Source organism: Meriones unguiculatus, chromosome 17 (genome assembly GCF_030254825.1).
Source record: "Meriones unguiculatus strain TT.TT164.6M chromosome 17, Bangor_MerUng_6.1, whole genome shotgun sequence".
Taxonomy (NCBI): Eukaryota; Metazoa; Chordata; class Mammalia; order Rodentia; family Muridae; genus Meriones; species Meriones unguiculatus.
This window is the reverse complement of record NC_083364.1, coordinates 72177192-72196122: the sequence shown is the minus strand read 5'-3', so window position 1 is coordinate 72196122 and position 18931 is coordinate 72177192. Positions and strand designations below refer to the sequence as shown.

Genomic DNA, 18931 nt, shown 5'->3' with positions numbered 1-18931 from the left:
TCAGTGTGCTGTGAATCAAATCTGGCCCATTTCTGTTAGGTCTCTGCTATTTGGAATATGTGCTATTTGTGTCTTTGAGCATTTTAATAGAGCCTAAAGTCATTTGCAACTGCTCACACTGAGAATTTTGCCATTTTTCACAGTTCAGTTTTATAGACTTCCAGGAGTCATGTTACGTTTAGTAATCTTGCCTCAACAAGCTAAGAGAAAATGCCAGAAATTAGCACTCCTACTGTTCAGGAGAGTGTATTTTCTCTTCCTATAACTGCTTCAATTCCAGCACTTAGCAGGAAGACATTTAAATTTTTATTGTATTCCCTTCTATCAGAAAAGAGAAGAATTTACAAGATTGACACTAAACAATCACAGATGGAAGATCGGAAGTAAGATCACACATTTTATACTGATGTCTAATGCAGCCATCAATAAATGCAGCCTGACACTTAGGACAAAAACCATCTACTTTCCCTGTGGCTTTGGGAGAATGTAACATACTCATTAAAAAATGTCCCACAGAATTTTCAAATGTCAAAATACAATATAATCATATGGAGAAAATCCTTCAAATTTAGTAATGGAAATTTCATAATACTGCTGAGAGAGAAAATTGCCAGTTTGTAATTGTGCCTCTTTCTCTGCAGGTATCACTCATTATGGGAACAAGAATAACATCACGATAATGAAATTCCTAAACAAGAAACATAGGGACACACATCAGATGACCCACATTATAAACAAAACAGCTCTCTGTCAACATTATTTTATCTTGTAAACAAACCAATTATATAAACTTTGTATATAGGAACATACGAGTGTTTTGTGAACAAATACAAAGGAAATGAAAAGCTTGTAAAATAAATATATATGCCAATGAAGGTGTACTGTACAAAAACTCTCAATAATGCTCAGGAGCAGCCCAATCCATGCCCTCTTGAGTGCTAGGGGATGTCAAAACCCTGGCCACTGCCATGGACATTTACTGGTACCTGAAGCCTTTATGTTCTCTAGTCTCCCTGGTTTCCTTCTACTCCCACAAAGCCTTTCTTTTGGACACGTCCCTGGCAACTCTAATCTCTGATCAACTGAAGCCTTCTAAGAGGAAAGAAGGAACCAAAGGCTGATTCTCTGTGTTGTACCAATTGGACATCAAGGGAATGTGCATTACCTATACATTCTGCTCTGCTAGGTCCTGCTATTTTCACTTTTATAGATGTTTCTTTTAAGCCTTCTATCCTTTCTCAAGCATCTTGCATTTTTTTTTCCTTTCATACTTAGTTAATGACTTCCCTGAGCTAGCAACATGAACATCACCTCCATGAAACTCTCCTTATAACTAACAGCACCTGAACCCCTTTCTTCCTTGCTTTAGGGTAACGTAGCACCTCTATACAAATACTAATATTTGAATGTGTACCTGTGTACACTGTTAATTTTAACCTCCTTTCTCTTCTATGTTAATCTTTCTCTCACTCCAGAAAAATGCCCTCTACAGAACACTAAAAATAAAAATAAAAAAAAAAACCCACAAGGAAACCTCCTCGATAACTATTTCACTACATCATCTTATCTTACCATTTGCTAGAATTCATTGTGAAGCAACTGACTTCCACTGTTGAACCCATTCCACTGTACTTCTTTGCTCCTTAACTCTCAGCACCCCATTGGCCTGGTTCAGCTGGGCTTTAAAATCAGCTGTTTTGTTTGTTTCCTCCTTTGAAATCTCGTCTTAGGTGCTCATACACTGCAATTCCAGTGCCTTCTCTTTCTTATTCCAAAATTCCTCATTTTATCCTGCTGCTTCTTCATATTTAGACACTGTTGCTCCTCTGAATCCTGCTCTGTGCCTTGATTTATTCTTGGGCTATTTATTCTTGGATCTAACCTCATGGCTATTGTGGATCTACCTCTTGGTAGTTACATGCTGAGGTTTTCTAAATTACATTTCTTGGCCTTGACATTCTCTGAATTCAACTATTTGCCATTTGTGGTTGAATATGGCTTGACAGTTCTGTGTCTAAAATGAAGAGTTCTTACAAGACAAGCTCCCTCCCCCACCCTCTTTCCATGTTAGTAATAGTACTGCAAGTTACGGGTAATCAGGAAAACCTTGATTACTACTGTTGGTTACATTTCCAAACCAATATCAAGGCTGATGATTCATGATTCCTCATGACTCAAGAGTTCTCCGTGCTTCCCTGTCTCCGCTGATCTCGTCATTGCGCTTTCTCCTTCTACAGCCTACTCAATACTACAAGCATTCTCTCTTGCCTCATTCAAGTTATCTAAACCCAAACTGCATGTCCATATTTTTTCCATTAGAATTAGAATTTAATCTTGAAGAAAAAAATGCCTACTTCTGTAGCAGGACATGCATTATCTTTCTAAATAAAACTTGCAGCCACCTTCCCAACCAAATGTTCTTATCATATATTTATTAAATCCCAGCTTAGAAGTATACTAATCTCCTTTTATGTCTACGAATCTCCCAAGTGACCAACCCACCCATCAAGATTAGACCTGCAACCTATCTTAAAAAGAATATTCTTTTGTTTGGGCTTTAACTGAGTTGGTCCCTTTTTATTCAACTCTTTCCACAATACCTGCTTCCATGAAGGTGATAAAATGAGTAGGTTTCTCTTTCTTTTTACTATTGCTAAGAAAATCCTTAAATAAAATCATACAAGGAATCACACCATGCTCACAGTAATCCAGGCAAGGAACCTTACCAATGGATTTTAAGTTTTCACAAATAAAAGCAAAGCAAAACAAAACTGGTATTTAATGAAATTAGCAAAGATGTTTTTCTGCAGCTGCCTTCATGAAGGTATTTATCCTTTCTGGTCTCTGCCTTTCAAGTGGAGTTCAGTGAATCCTTGACATTTTTTATATACTTCCTGTAAACCTTTTTTTGTTTTTTTTTAAGGCTGGCTTCCTGTATGTTGAATGGCCTTACCCATGCCAGTGATTAATTCCTTTCAGTATCTTTGACCTCTGGAAGAATTACCACCAATGAGTGAGTCATCGATGTCCCTCTCAGTCCTCCTAGTGACCTTCGCCTTGAGGTACAGACTATATGTGATCTCCTGATGTTATAAACACCAGAGGACAGCTGTCTGTCAGTGATGAGATCCTGGCAGATGACCATGACAGTGGCTACAGGGAGACCAAGAGGCACTAGTTTAGGAGATCTTAGCACTAGCACAGTTCAGAAGAATGGAAATAGGGACAGTGCAAGGGGGATGGGGACAGAAGGGGTGAGTGGAAAAGTTGGAAAACTCTTTTCCATTTATTTCCTAGAGCACATCAAAACTTGAAAGCCTTTCTTCCAATTATTTTAACATTAATGTGCATTTTAACAACTTTTTGTGCATTTTTTTTTTTTACTTACAAATTTCTCTGTGTGTCTGTGGGTGTGGTTTTGGGGGGCATATGTGGTATAGGACATGCTCATAATGATCAGAGAAACATGGTTAATTCACTTGTTCTTGCATTATTTGGGTTGAAGGGTTAAAGACAGGGAAATGGGCTTATGGTAATCACCTTTACTTGCTGAATCATCATGCTAGAATACATTTTAACAACTTTGTGCACATACTGGTGTGTGTGTGTGTGTGTGTGTGTGTGTGTGTGTGCATGCATGTGACTTTATTCACTTGTACATATACACATACATAATGAATAAAAGAGATTAGTATAGGATCAAATATAACTTCTGGCACAGAGGGTTACTTCACATAGCAAATGAATGAAAACAAGGTTCTGAAAGTTTCTAAATGCTTTCAGTACTGTTCTTTTGTTTTCAGAGAAGATAACACTATGTTCCCAGGGTAGCCTTCAACTGGATGACAGGATCTAGCCTCAGTAGTCAGATTTAGGGAGAACCTGCAAAATGCACTTTTGTGCTCACTTAAGATACTGGAAAGTGAATGTACCACATTTTCTTTATCTATTCTTTGGTTGAGGGATATCTTTGTTTCCAGTTTCTGGCAATTAAGAATAAAGCTGCTATGAAGATAGTTGAGCAAGTGTCCTTATAGTATGGTGGAATATCTTTTCTGTATACACCCACGAGTGGGATAGCTGGGTCTTGAGATGGAACTATTCCAATATTCTGAAAAAGCATCACATTGATTTCCAAAGTGGTTATACAAGTTTGCACTCCCACCAACAATAAAGGAGGGTTCCCCTTTCTGGAAACTCTTTCCAGCATGTGGTATCACTTGAGTTTGTTTGTTGTTGCTTTAACAGTTTTTTGAAATTAATTTTTATATTAATTACAGTTTATTCATTTTGTATCCCAGCTGTAGTCCCCTCTCTCATTCCCTCCCAATTCCACCCTCCCTGTCTCATCTCCTCCCATGTCCTTCTCCAAGTCCACTGATAAGGGAGGCTCTCCTCCCCTTCCATCTGACTCTAGCTTATCAGGTCTCATCATCACTTGAGCTTTTGATCTTAGCTATTCAAAAGGGAATAAGATGGAATCTCAGAGTCGCTTTGATTTGTACTTTCCTGATGACTAAGACCACTGAGCATTTCTCTAAGTGCTTCTTGGCCATCGGATATTCTTCTGTTGATAATTTTTGGTTTAAATCTGTACCCCATTTTTTACTGGGTTATTTGTTTTGTTGGTGTTTAATCTCTTGAGTTTTCGTACTGCCTTGTCTGGCCTCAATGGAAGAGGATGCAATTAGTCCTGATGCTACTGGATGTGCCAGAGTAGATAAATAAGGGGGGAATCTTTTCTGAGAAGAAAGGGGAGAAGGGGGAGAAAGGTGGAAGGATAGGATCAGAAGGAAAGGAAGGAGGAGAGAAGGGTGCATTCTAGATACAAAGTGAATAAATTAATAAATGAAAATAAAAGGGTGCTGGAAAATGTAAATGGAGAAGACACTCCTAGCCACATCTAGGAGTTGTTTCAAGAACTCAACTCTCATCTAAAAACAATGGATATTCTGTTCAGTACTTATTTTTTATTAGTCAAAAAGTAAATTTTCAACACTAAAATATAAATGCTAATAAGCACTTCCTTACAGTTATAAATTCTAATTAAATTCAGGAATAAAACACTTAATTAGAAAAAATGTTAAAATATGTAACTGAGTCTTATCTTACAAAATCTACCATGTGGAGGATTTGTTCTTCTTGTTCGCTACACCCCTGTGACCAGCAAAAGCGGAGTCCATGACAGCCATTCACTTCTGCTCAAATGATAGCCATTCCACACAAAATCGAGAGCCAAGTATTATGAGTCTCTGCTCTGGTTTGAACACACTTTGTCTCTTATGGGCGGTATGTATTTGAGTGCTCAGTCTCTGGGAGCTGATACTTGTTTTGAAGGTTATAGAGCCTGAGGAGGGGGAGCCTTGTGCCTCATCCTACTTCCTCACCTCTCCTCTCTGTCTCTGTCTCTCTTTGGTTTATGTGTGTGTATGAAAATGTCATCAGCCAAGTTCTGATTGCTGATGCCATTCTTTCCTGACTGTTGCCAAAACTTTGACTTTGCCATCAGGGTGACTGTCCCTCTGGAACTGTAAACCAAAATAAACTCACTCTACTCTGATCTGCCCTTTGTCAGGGTATTCTATTGCACAACAGAAAAGTAAGTAAATGTGAAAAGGCTGTTGGGGGTAATGATTCCAAAGCTCCTTAGCCCTTTAGTTTTAGTTTTAGCCCTCCTTTTAGCCCTCCTTTTAGTTCTAAAAGATTAAAGTCCAATTGGACCAACACTGAATCTAACTAACTAACTTCAATTAGGATAACAACTGTAACACTATAAACACATTAAAAAAAAACATAAAAGTAACTGCATTTGTTAAGTTGTCTATATATAGCAAAATTTGAAGGAAAAAAACCCTACAACTTTATTTTGTTTTTCTAAACACTCTGTCAAAAAATGTTTATAATAGTAGGTATTATGCTTTTAAATTCAAAATAGCATATAATCAGGAAATCAATTATTTAACGGAAAAAGCAGTCTAGTAATTTGAAACTATGTAAAATAGAGGAACGAAATGGTAAATTGAAATTGGGGGCACAGGAAGAAGACAGTTTTTGGAGTTGACAAATCTCTTTTTTAGAAGTCCTTGCACATGGAGTTCTTTGTTTATGTTTTTAACAAGTTTATTTCTTGTTTTATTTTTCTACATCAAAGAGGGCTGGACAAAGAAACTGGACAAAGAATAAACAGATGTAAGTTTCATGAATGAATTAAGTGAGAAGGAACAAGTCAATAATAAGCCCATCTGATCCCAGATTTTGTTGGTGTTCCAATTATGTATCAGTATCCACCGTCCTGGGAAATCTGTGGTTTATGTTGACAACACAAGCTTTGAGCTTCCTAGATTACCTTGTTATATTACAATGGTAAATCTTGCTTGTTCTGTTGACTTTACTTTGCCAGTTCAAGTGTTTTTTTTCTTCTTGTCCAAGGTGGTGGTTTTGTTTTATGAAAAATTTGAATCATTTATGTCTTGAGATTTATCCAGATGTCACATGCCCCATTAAAATTTCAAGTCAAATGAAAAGGTACTCATTTAAAAATTGTTCTTCCGTTATGCTAGAATCCACCTAAGGAACAAAAATTGAGCAGGAAGAAAGCCAGCTCTCTGGCAAGAGCAGTGCTTCCTCATTGCAAAAGTTCGCAGACCTAGTAAAACATGACCGTCTGGAGTGTCTCCTGCCACTCTGCATGTCTGCTTTCAACACATGACAAAACTACAGATGACATCAAACCAGGGGCAAATAGAACATGTCCCCCCAAAGACTGGCAGTAACGCACCGATTTAAAAAATATATACTTTCCACAAAAGTCTACATTTTGTTGAAGAACAAGTTTTCATAAAGGTATGAGACATGTTTATTGAAATCAGGAAAATATTTGGTAATAAAATTTGGCGTTTTAAATGCATTTTAAACAAAATGTTTTACAAGAAAAATCACTCCTGCCTCAGGTTACTGATGGTTCCAGTACATAATGCATAGATTCTTTGCTGCCATGCCTAGTCACATCACAATTTTTCTTCTAGTGTTCCACAGCATCACAGCACATGGTTAATGCCTTATTATATAAAATTTTAAAATTACATTTATGTGTGTCAGAGAAAAACGTGATTCTCTCCTTCCACCATGTGGATCTCAGAGATCAAACTTAGGTTGTCAGTTTGGGGAACCAGTACTTACCCACTAAACTGTCTGTATAGCCTTGTTCTATTGTGCTACTTTATATTTTAAATGTTTGATCTGGTTACATTGTGGTTCATTAAGTATTTGCTGTTCTTTTTTGTAATTCTAGGCAGTCATTAAGTGCTATCAATTCTATTACACTGGCTATATAAGAAACTAAAAAAGAATTGATAGTGTAAAATCAATATTTGAATTTTATGCTGGTAATATGACTCCTACACAGAGTAATCACACAATCACAACTCTCTACAAATCCTGAGGTGTTAATGGGTGAGGTAATATGGCTGTAATCCCTCTGCCTTGGCGACCAGTTAGGAAAGCATAATATTTGCATAATGGCCAGGCATCATCAATATGCTGGGTAATCTACAGAATATCTGTTGAGTCCTCTCTTCCCTGTCTCTGCTAGCAATAAATGGGTTCTCACTGGGGCCTTCCTGTGAGTAAAGTACTAATTTTTAATTTTGTATTTATTTTAACCACAAAACATTCTTTTACTATAGTTATAAAAACTAAAAATGCCATATAATATAGATTAATATTAACTATTATTTAAAGCCATATCATTTCAGTTACATTGTATAGCAAAAATCCATAAAGGCACTCAAAAACTATTAGCAGGGCTTTCTTTTTATTTATTTTTCTTTATTATTATCATTATTATTATTATTATTGTTGTTATTATTATTAATTCGCTTTGTATCCCAGATATCGTATCCCTCCCTCATCTACTCCTAATCCCACCCATTTTCCTCCCCGCCATGTCTCTCCACCAGTCCTCTAATAGAGGAGAGGTCCTCCTCCCCTAATACCTGACCCTAGCCTATCAGGTCTCATCAGGACTGTCTGGATCCTCTTTATCTATGGCCTAGTAAGGCTACCTAGCCAGGAAGAGGTGATCAAAGAGCAGGCAACCAAGTTCATATCAAAGACTGCCCTTGCTTCCCTTACTAGGCAACCCCTATGGAGACTGAGCTGCCCATGGGCTACATCTGAGGTGAGGGGGGCACTAAGTCCTTTCCATGCATAGTCCTTTGTTGATTTGGTTGATTCATCAGTCTCTGCAAGTCCTGCTGGACCGAGAATTTTTGGCTCTGTTGGTCTCCTTTTGGAGCTCCTATTCCCTCCAGATCTTTCTATCTCCCCCTTCTTCCATCCCTGCATATTGCCAAAAGTTTGGCTATGGGTTTCAGCATCTGTTTTAATACCCTGCTGGGCAGAATCTTTCAGAGACCCTTTGTGGAAGGCTCCTGTCCAGTTCCCTGTCTTCTCCTACTTCTGATGTCTATCCTGTTCGCCTTTCTGAATAAAGATTAAGCATCTTCCCTAGGATCCTCCTTATTGTTTAGCTTCTTTAGAACTATAGATTTTAGTATGTTTATCTAATATTTTATTGCTAATATCCAATTATAAGTGAGGATATACCATGTGTGTCATTCTGCTTCTGGGTTACCTCACTCAGAATATTTTCTAGTTCCATCCATTTGCCTGCTAATTTCATTAATTTCTGAGTACAGGAACCATTATGGAACACAAGGGAGTTAGAAAAAGCTGGAGGGGACAGGAGCACCACAAGGAGACCAACAGAGCCAAATATCGAGCCCAGGTGGGGAGGTGGCTGCAGAGACTCATGATTCAACCAATGACCATTAATGGAGAAGACTTAGACCCCCTGATAAGATGTAGACCATGGGCAGCTCAGACTCCATATGGGATTGCCTAGTAAGGGAGCAGGGGCAGTCATTGGCATGAACTTGGTTTTCTGCTCTTTGATCACCTACTCCTGTTTAAGTGGCCTTACTAGGCCACAGAGAAAGAGGATCCAGACAGTCCTGATGAGACTTGATGGACTAGGATCAGATAGTAGGGGAGGAGGACCTCCCCTGTCAGTGCACATATAGGGGGAAGAAGGAGGGTGGGTAGGACCTGGAGGAGATGAGAGGGGGGGTTACAGCCAGGAAACAAAGTGAATAAATGGCAATAAAAAATATTAATAAAGAAAAAAATAACAGTTTCAAAAAAAAAAAAAAAAGAAAAAGAAAATAGAAGAGCTTTGCTGAGGCCCCTTATTTCCTTTTGGGAAAGTGTGGCTATTTTATAGATTTTTTTCATTTAATTTTAGATGCAATTATTTATACTTTAGTTTTTTATATTTTATTTATATTTGTATTTTATTTATATTTATATTTATGTGGGGGAGGATTCTTACATGTGCACTATATGTACACAGCTGCATATGAAGGTTAGAAGAGAGCATGACCAGAGTTACAGGCAGCTGTGAGCTTTGATATGGGTTTGGGGAAAAGAACCAAGGTTCTATGCAAGACCAAAATGTGCCCTTAATGCTGAGCCTTCTTTTCACCTCTCTCTGTTATTATTATTTTTAATCTAGTAAGTTGCATGATTTGTTTTTGTTAAAGGAATATGAGGTGCATACCATTTCTGGCTCTGGAGAGATAGCAGACATTCTAACCTGCCTCAGAGATTATACAATCACATAGATGCCCAAATGAGCCTGTCAGTCACCCAGACAGGCAACTATTTCTCAGGAGAGCTGTCTATTACAGGGACTTTAAGAGATATGATATACCTGAATACACGCAGAAAGACAGGCAGAAAGCCTTCTCTACTAAAGATATGAGCGTGTACTCCCATAGTTCATTTCGGGACTCAGCTGTTTGCAGATCCTTTCTGCTGAGCCTGAGTACTTTTTGCATTGGAAATGAAAAAATGAGTACCATTTTTGCTTTTCCTGATACTGACTAAAATACTAACCTCTTTTGCTTGAAATCCCAAGTATTCTCGCTCTCTTCTGACACTCCCCCTCCATGCACCTACACATGGACTGGTTGGGCCCGAGATGCATTCATGACCTCTTTCTTTTTTTTTTTTTTTCTTCTGACCCATCCCTCTCCTCCTGGATGCTGCTGAGATCTCCAGCTCATATGCTCTATTGTTCTTGTGTCTAAAACTGCAAATTTCATGATTCCCTGCGCGCCACTGAGGTTTGGTTATGAATCTCAGCATCTGCTTTGGTACACTACTAGGTAGAGTCTTTCAGAGGCCCTCTGAGGTAGGTTCCCATCCTGTTACTTGTTTTCTCCTACTTCCAATATCCATCACATTTGTCTTTCTAAGTGAGGATTACTCATCTTACGCCAGGTCCTCTTTCTTGTTTATCTTCTTTAGGTGTACAGATTTTTGTATGTTTATCCTATATTATAGGTCTAGTACCCACTTATAAGTGAGTATATGCCATGTGCGTCTTTCTGCTCCTGGGATACCTCACTCAGGATAATCTTCTCTAGATCTCACCATATGCCTGCAAATTTCATGATTTCCTTGTTTTTAATTGCTGAGTAGTTAGTATGACCTGGAGAGGACAGGAGTTCCACAAATACCAAATATATCAGGGCACAGGGGTCTCTTATGAGACTGTTTCTCCAACCAAGGACCATGTATGGATATAACCTAGATTCCCTGCTTGGATATAGCCCAGGGTAGCTCAATATCTAAGTAGGTTCCCTAATAAGGGAAACAAGCACTATTTCTGACATGTAATCAATGGCTGGCTCTTTGACCTTCTCTACCCTCTACCCCCGACGGGGGAGCAGCCTTGCTAGCCAACAGAGGAGGTCATTGCAGCCAATCCTGAAGATACCTGATAAGCTATGGTCAGAAGAAAGGGGAGGAGGACCACCCCTATCAGTGGACTTGGAATGGGGCAGGGAGGAGATGAGGGAGGGAGTGTAGGATTGGGAGGGAATGAGGAAGGGTCTATGGCTGGAATACAAAGTAAATAACCTGTGATTAATATAAAAAATAAAATTTATAAAAATAAAAAAAAACCTCCAAATTTCCGGAATTTTCCTTCTAAGTCCGCTGGCAAATTTATCTGAGACTATGAACTAGAAAGAGTCCCTAGTGTCAATTAGAATCTGATATCCTTAAATAAAAATAGATTGAATACCTTAAAGCAATTCTTATATTAATCAATAGACCTTTAAGGAATTCTTTTAAAAATACCCCTCTACGGAATTTCAACACAACTCAGGAACCACACATTTAGAATGAAAGCTAATAATTTAAAAATAGTAAATTTATATAAGTTAAAGTGGTTACATGTTTGGTAATGTATGCATTAAATCATTTCACACACACTCCCTAAAACAGCACCATGAAGACTGTATAGAATAAAGATTACTTGTACCCATTCATACATACAAACACCTAGAAGACTGGATTCCAGCCACATCATTTTTACTCTCTAAGGTATTCATTCAGTCATTAGCCACGTATTTGTGGCTAATCTACAAACTGAGCTAATATTCTCAAGTTAAACACCATGAGAATGAACAAGGCTGCCACTTCCTAGCTTACACACCATGAAACATGTCTCTGGTCCTCACAGACCTGGGATAACAGCAACAGCAGTTGCGATGAGGCATAATTTAGTATTCACCTGAGCTCTGTCCCCAGATTTATTCTGAACTAATATTTGACAGAAAAAGGAAAGAAAGAAAAAGAAAATAGACAAACAAAAAAGTAAGAGTGCTACTTCATAGATAAGAAAGTATGTGCATAATCTGGATACTTGCTGAGTAGTACCTTTATCAAAAATGGCACATTATTATACTGTTCAAAATGTGAATATGCTAACTCATATGCCAGCAAGATGAGTAAATTGGAACACACAGTATGGCAGCACACTTAAGAAACACTGTTATATTGAAAACCTAAATGAAATGAACACTTTTTTTGATAGATTCCATCTTCCAATATTAATTCAAGATCAGGTAGAAAGACTGAATAGCCCTAAATCCCCCAAAGAGATTGAAGCAGTCATTCACAGTCTCCCCTCCAAAAAATGCCCTGGGCCAGATGGTTTCAGCGTGGAATTCTACCAGACATTCAAAGAAGTGCTAACACCAATTCTCCTCAAACTATTCCACAAAATAGAAACAGAAGGTACATTACCAACCTCATTCTATGAAGCAACAGTCACCCTGATACCTAAACCACACAAAGACCCAACGAAAAAAGAGAACTTCAGACCTATCTCTCTTATGAACATTGACGCAAAAATACTCAATAAAATACTTGCAAACCGAATCCAAGAACACATCAAAGATATCATCCACCATGACCAAGTAGGCTTCATCCCAGGCATGCAAGGGTGGTTCAATGTAATCCACCATATAAACAAACTGAAGGAGAAAAACCACATGATCATCTCCTTAGATGCTGAAAAAGCATTTGACAAAGTCCAACACCCATTCATGTTTAAAGTCTTGGAGAGATCAGGGATACAAGGCACATATCTAAACATAGTAAAGGCAATATACAGAAAGCCTTTGGCCAACATCAAACTCAATGGAGAGAAACTTAAATCAATCCCACTGAAATCAGGGACAAGACAAGGCTGCCCACTCTCTCCATACCTCTTCAACATAGTACTTGAAATCCTAGCCAGAGCAATAAGACAACTAAAGGAGATCAAGGGGATACAAATCAGAAAGGAAGAGGTCAAAGTGTCACTATTCACAGATGATATGATAGTATATATGAACGATCCCAAAAATTCAACCAGAGAACTCCTTCAGCTGATAAACACCTTCAGAAAAATGGCAGGATACAAAATCAACTCAAAAAAAAAAAATCAAAAGCCCTCCTGTATACCAAAGACAAAAGGGCCAAGAAAGAAATTAGGGAAATAACACACTTCACAATAGCCACTAATAACATAAAGTACCTTGGGGTGACACTAATCAAGCAAATGAAAGACCTGTTTGAGAAAAACTTCAAGTCTCTGAAGAAAGAAATTGGAGAAGATATCAGAAGATGGAAAGATCTCCCGTGCTCATGGATTGGTAGGATTAACATTGTGAAAATGGCCATCCTGCCAAAAGCAATCTACAGATTCAATGCAATTCCCATCAAAATACCAACTCAATTCTTTACAGACATTGAAAAAAAGATTCTCAGATTCATATGGAGAAAGAAAAAAAACCAGAATCTCCAAAACAACCCTGTACAACAACAGAGCATCTGGAGGTATCTCCATCCCCGATCTCAAGCTGTACTACAGAGCAATAGTAATAAAAACTGCATGGTATTGGCATAAAAACAGAAAGGAGGATCAATTGAACTGAATAGAAGACCCAGAAATAAACCCACACACCTATGAATACTCGATATTTGACAAAGAAGCCAAAACCATTCAATGGAAAAAAGACAGCATCTTCAACAAATGGTGCTGGTCCAACTGGATGTCTACATGTAGAAAAATGAAAATAGATCCATATTTATCACCCTGCACAAAACTAAAGTCCAACTGGATCAAAGACCTCTACATAAAACCAGATACTCTAAATCTGTTAGAAGAAAAAGTGGGGAACAGCCTAGAACTCATTGGCACAGGAGACAATTTCCTGAATAGAACAATAACAGCACAGGCTCTAAGAGCAACAATCAATAAATGGGACCTCATGAAACTGAAAAGCTTCTGGAAAGCAAAGGACACCGTCATCAAAACAAAACGACTGCTTACAGATTGGGAAAGAATACTCACTAACCCTTTATTTGACAGAGGACTAATATCCAGTATATACAAAGAACTAAAGAAGCTGAAAAGCAGTAAACCAAGTAATCCAAATAAAAAATGGGGAACAGAGCTAAACAGAGAATTCTCGACAGAGGAATACCGAATGACAGAGAAACACTTAAAGAAATGCTCAACCTCATTAGCCACCAGGAAAATGCAAATTAAAACAACCCTGAGATTTCACCTCACACCCATCAGAATGGTCAAGATGAAAAACTCAAGTGACAGCATATGCTGGAGAGGTTGTGGAGAAAGGGGAACCCTCCTCCACTGCTGGTGGGAATGTAAACTGGTACAACACTCTGGAAATCTATCTGGCACTTTCTAAGACAATTAGGAATAGTGCTTCCTCAAGACCCAGCTATACCACTGCTAGGTATATACCCAAACTTAGCTCAAGTACACAAAAGGGCTATTTGCTCAACCATGTTTATAGCAGCTTTATTTGTAATAGCCAGAACCTGGAAACAACCCAGATGTCCATCAAAGGAGGAATGGATACAGAAATTGTGGTATTTTTACACAAAGGAATACTACTCAGCAATCAAAAAGGAGGAAATCATGAAATTTGCAGGCAAATGGTGGGATCTAGAAAAGATCATTCTGAGTGAAATATTACAGAAGGAGAAAGACAAACAGGGTATATACTCACTTATATAGACTTATACGATGTGATAAATATAATGAAATCTATACACCTAAAGAAGATAATCAAGAGAGCAGACATGGGGTAAGATGATCAATCCTCATTTAGAAAGACAGATGGGATGTGCATTAAACGTATGACAGGAGTCTACTGAAGGCATCTAAAAGACTCTAACTAGCAGTGTTTTCAAAGCAGATACAAAGACTTATAACTACACCTTTGGCAGAGTATAGGGAATCATATGAAAGAAGGGGAGTTAGTATGATGGGGAAAGGATAGGAGTTCCACAGGGACCAAATATATCTGGGCACTGGATCTTTTCTGAGACTGATATTCAACCAAGGACCATGTATGGATATAACCTAGAACCTCTGCTTGGATGTAGCCCGTGGTAGCTCAGTAACCAATTGGTTTCCCATAGTGAGGGGAACAAGGACTATTTCTAATAGGAACTCAATGGCTGGCTCTTTGACCTCCCCACCCCCAAGGGAGGAGCTGTCCTGTTAGGACACAGAGGAGGACTTTGCAGCCAGTCCTGAAGATACCTGATACAACAGGATCAGATGAATGGGGAGGAGGTCCCCCCCCATCAGTGGACTTGGAAAGGGGCAGGGAGGAGATAAGGGAGGGAGGGGCCAAGTGGGAGGTAATGAGGGAGCAGGATACAGCTGGGATACAGAGTTAATAAAATGTAACTGATAAGAAAAAAATAAAATTATATATAAAAAGAAACACTGTTATAAAAGGAAGATCTGATCATAAAAGACAAAAAGTTAAGAAGGGTGTAGTGGACATGGGGTGGGGTATGCGTGAAGAATGGGGAGGGAGGATGGGACTGAGAGGGGAGGAAGGAGGGGCTTAGGGGGGATACAAAGTGAATAAAGTGTAATTAATAAAAGAAAAAAAAAGGGTGCAGTAATTCCAAGCAAAAGTTCCAGGGTTCAAAGAGCTTGTGGCATTCCATAAACTGAAAGACAGTTTGGTTGGCACAGCAGAGTCATGAGGCAGGAGACCCAGGGGTAGGGATGGGGGTGTCTGCTCTGTCATTAAAGGTGAAGAGGTCACCTAGAGGACACAGAGATACTGAAGGGTTTTAAGCAGTATAGAGACATGATAACAAAATAAAGAATACAATATTGAAAGTTAGGACAGCTGGCAGGGGAATATTAAATTTTATGAACAACTATACTAATAAGAAAATTTAAAGCTATTCAGAGATTGCTGATTTAAAAGCAAAGGAATTTCATACTTAAAGTAGTGGATGCATTAAAAGTAGAAACTGTTTCCAAGAAAAAAAGTAAGAATTAATTAAAATAGAGAAGAGCTAGCAACCCTATATTAAAGAATAACTTCAAAGTTATATTTGCTAGCACACATATGGTCATTTAATCAACCTTATGGAAAGGTAGCTGTTAGAAGCAATTACAATTATTTATTTTGTCACTATTGACAACTTCATGAAAAGAGTGTCCCAACAGAATAAATACTTGTCAGTCTTAGGGTGAATACAATTAATGTGTTGAAATGAATAGTTTTGAAACATTATTATTAATAATCTAGGTAGATTATTAATAGAACAAGTACACCAGCTCTGCAGAAACTGTTCTACTTGAGAAACACCAAGAAACAGGAAGTGTTTCTCCTCGGAATCTTCCAACTTACAGCCTGCAGGTAAGAGAGGACATTGAAAATCCTGAGACTTCATATAAAAGTCTCAGAACAGACTGAAATCTAATACTCAAAATCATTGTGTGTGTGTGTAAAGGCAAATCAGTGTCCTGACATGTTTTGGAGTTTTATCAGTTGCTTCCCAGCCAAGAAGCCTGACTGTCCTAAAAGCCAAATATTCAAATGTTTCCTGCAGAGAGAATGATACAGGAACACATTAGTTAATTTTCTTGTTTTATTTTTCAACATTCTTCACAGGTAAGGACCTTCTAATATTTTGTTCCTTTCAAAAGTGAGTGTTTTGCTCTTCATAATGTCCCTTATCCATGACCTTCACTCTTGAGACACAAGAATCTTGTGTACAAACTCAGAGAAAATCCAAACCTTTGGCTTAACACATTGTTATTTGACAACTACAACTTTAATATGCTTAATATTAAAATGATGCAATAAAATCAGAATGAAGAAATTCAAATAACAGTTTTAGGATTTAAAAATATTTTAGCATTCAGACTGACAAAAATATTTGATAAAATTCAGCATTATATGTTTTTAAATCTGAAAACCCAAACCAAAGTATTCACCATCATTTGTATTAGTTATCAATTCTAGCAGACTCAGTTTCTATACAGCTCACACTTACCCATGAAGTTGAGATATCCTTCCCCACCAAGCCCGTGAGTAATGAGTCGGATCATCTTATGGAGCTGGATACCTCGATCGATCACCGGGGTGAAAGGAGACAGAACACTCATGTTCGTGTACATCTCAGCATCCATCAACCAAAATGCTAGTGTCTTGTCACCAACCAGCGCCTAGGAAAACAACCCACTGAGGTCAGCTCGGAGCATGGATACAAAACCTAAGCAGTTAGAACTCCCAACAGCACTGCACAGTGTTTCAAAGGGCAGTGAGCCCTCCAGGACAGGGGTTTGAACCGCTATTAATTTTCTAGTGGTTACTTCATTTGCTGAAGGGCAGACGGTAAATGAAGCCTTTTAAGACAAAGTTTTAATTAAAAAAAAAAAAAAGATTGGTATGGTCATAATTAGAAACTTAAAATAATTTGTTAAAACATGGTGGTGCCTAAAATTTTCTGGAATTTTCTCAAATAAACCCTTCCTATAATGATAAGAATATTACTTCGCCAGAAAATTTTTGTAGCACAATTTCACCTTTTTAGAAACAATGAAAAAGTTTAAAAATATGCATATGCGTGCATATGAAATGGTAATGTATATAATTAAATTACAACAATCCAACAATCCTTTGTTCCCATTATGAAAGAAAAAATCAAGCTTGCTTTATTTGCTACTTAAGTTGAATTAGTTTATTTGCAACTTAATTGGAATTTAGTTTATTTGAAAGATAACAAGTTTATTTGATTAGGACAAGTGAGTCATTAAGGCAGCAGGTAGCAGGAAAGAGGGCTTCCAACAACATGCATTACTCAAGGCTCACAACAGTTAACGAATGAAAGAAGTCACTATTAACAGAGCAGTAATAGATAGTGAAATGTAAGGTCCTGGGTAAGCCACAATCTCAGTATGTTATTATGAGTTTCATTTTGTAATTATTTAAATTCATAAACCTATTATACCACTAGACTCTTTTAATTAGAATAACTCATTTAAAGTATGAGTACAAGATCTATAACACAGAATCCTAAACGATTTGCCTTTTCTACTTATATTCTTATGTATACCTGTTTGCTTTTGTAATTTCTGATTCTGTTAAAAAGTGTTTTGATGATTTTAGTTTTTCACAGGGAAAAATTATTTCAAATCAAGGAGCCCTCTAAAATACATACCCCTGGGATAAACTTAGATACTTAATCTTAGTTACCTTATACACACCTATACATACCTTAATATGCACATTAATCTTTGATTACACAGATAAATATCTAATATATTATGCTTACAATAATATATTAGTAGATATTCTTAGAGACTTAGTAAAGAATTCATCTATAACCTTTTACCATGTATTATATATATTTATATATATTCATTTTATAAATATGCATTCAGATGACTTTTTAAGAATCAGAACAGATTTGTTTTTGTAATGAATGAGGCATGTGGTTCAATTTTGACATTGCTGATCATTTATATTCTTTAAGTATTTCTCTGTCATTCTATGTTCCTCTGTTGAAAATTTTCAGACATGCACGTATATACCTACTTATAAGTGGATAGTAGCTATATGATATAGGACAAACATACTAACATGTACAGACCTAAAGAAGCTAGACAACAAGGAGGACCCAGAAAACATACTTAATTTTCAAGCAGAAGGCACAACAGGATAGAACCAGAAGCAGCAGAAGAGGGGGACAGGACTGAAGCCTACCACAGATGTCCTCTAAAGGACTCTAACCAGCAGGGCATCAAAGCAGATGCAGAGACAGACAAACTTCAGACAGAGCACAGGAAGTCTTATGGAAGAAGGGGGATATAGAAGGACGTGGAAAGATCAGGAGTCTGCCAAGGAGAGCAACAAAGCCAAAAAACAAAAACAAACAAACAAACAACAAAAACAGCTGGACCCAAAAACACACAAACAAACAAAAACAAAAACAGATGAATCTACAGACTGATTCATCAACCAAGGACCATGCATAGAAAGGACCTAGATCCCCTGCTCAGATGTAGCCCATTGGCAGCTCAGTCTCCATATGGATTCCCTAGTAAGGGGAGAAGAGACAGTCTTTGATATGAACTCAGTTGCCCACTCCTTAATCACTTCTCCCTGGTAGAGTGGCCTACCTGGCCCACAAAGAAAGAGGATCCAAACAGTCCTCATGAGACCTGATAGGCTAGAGTCAG

General features: G+C 37.8%; 1 protein-coding gene across 3 annotated transcripts in view; it reads right to left on the bottom strand.

Moving 5' to 3' along the window:
* The window catches only part of Gbe1 (1,4-alpha-glucan branching enzyme 1), a 262697-nt gene that overhangs the window by 52358 nt on the left and 191408 nt on the right, over positions 1–18931 (bottom strand). For all 3 annotated transcript variants that reach the window (XM_060370626.1, XM_060370624.1, XM_060370625.1), the window contains exon 12: positions 16744–16915. In XM_060370626.1, the coding sequence (XP_060226609.1) occupies positions 16744–16915 (172 nt within the window). The remainder of the gene's footprint in view (positions 1–16743; positions 16916–18931) is intronic.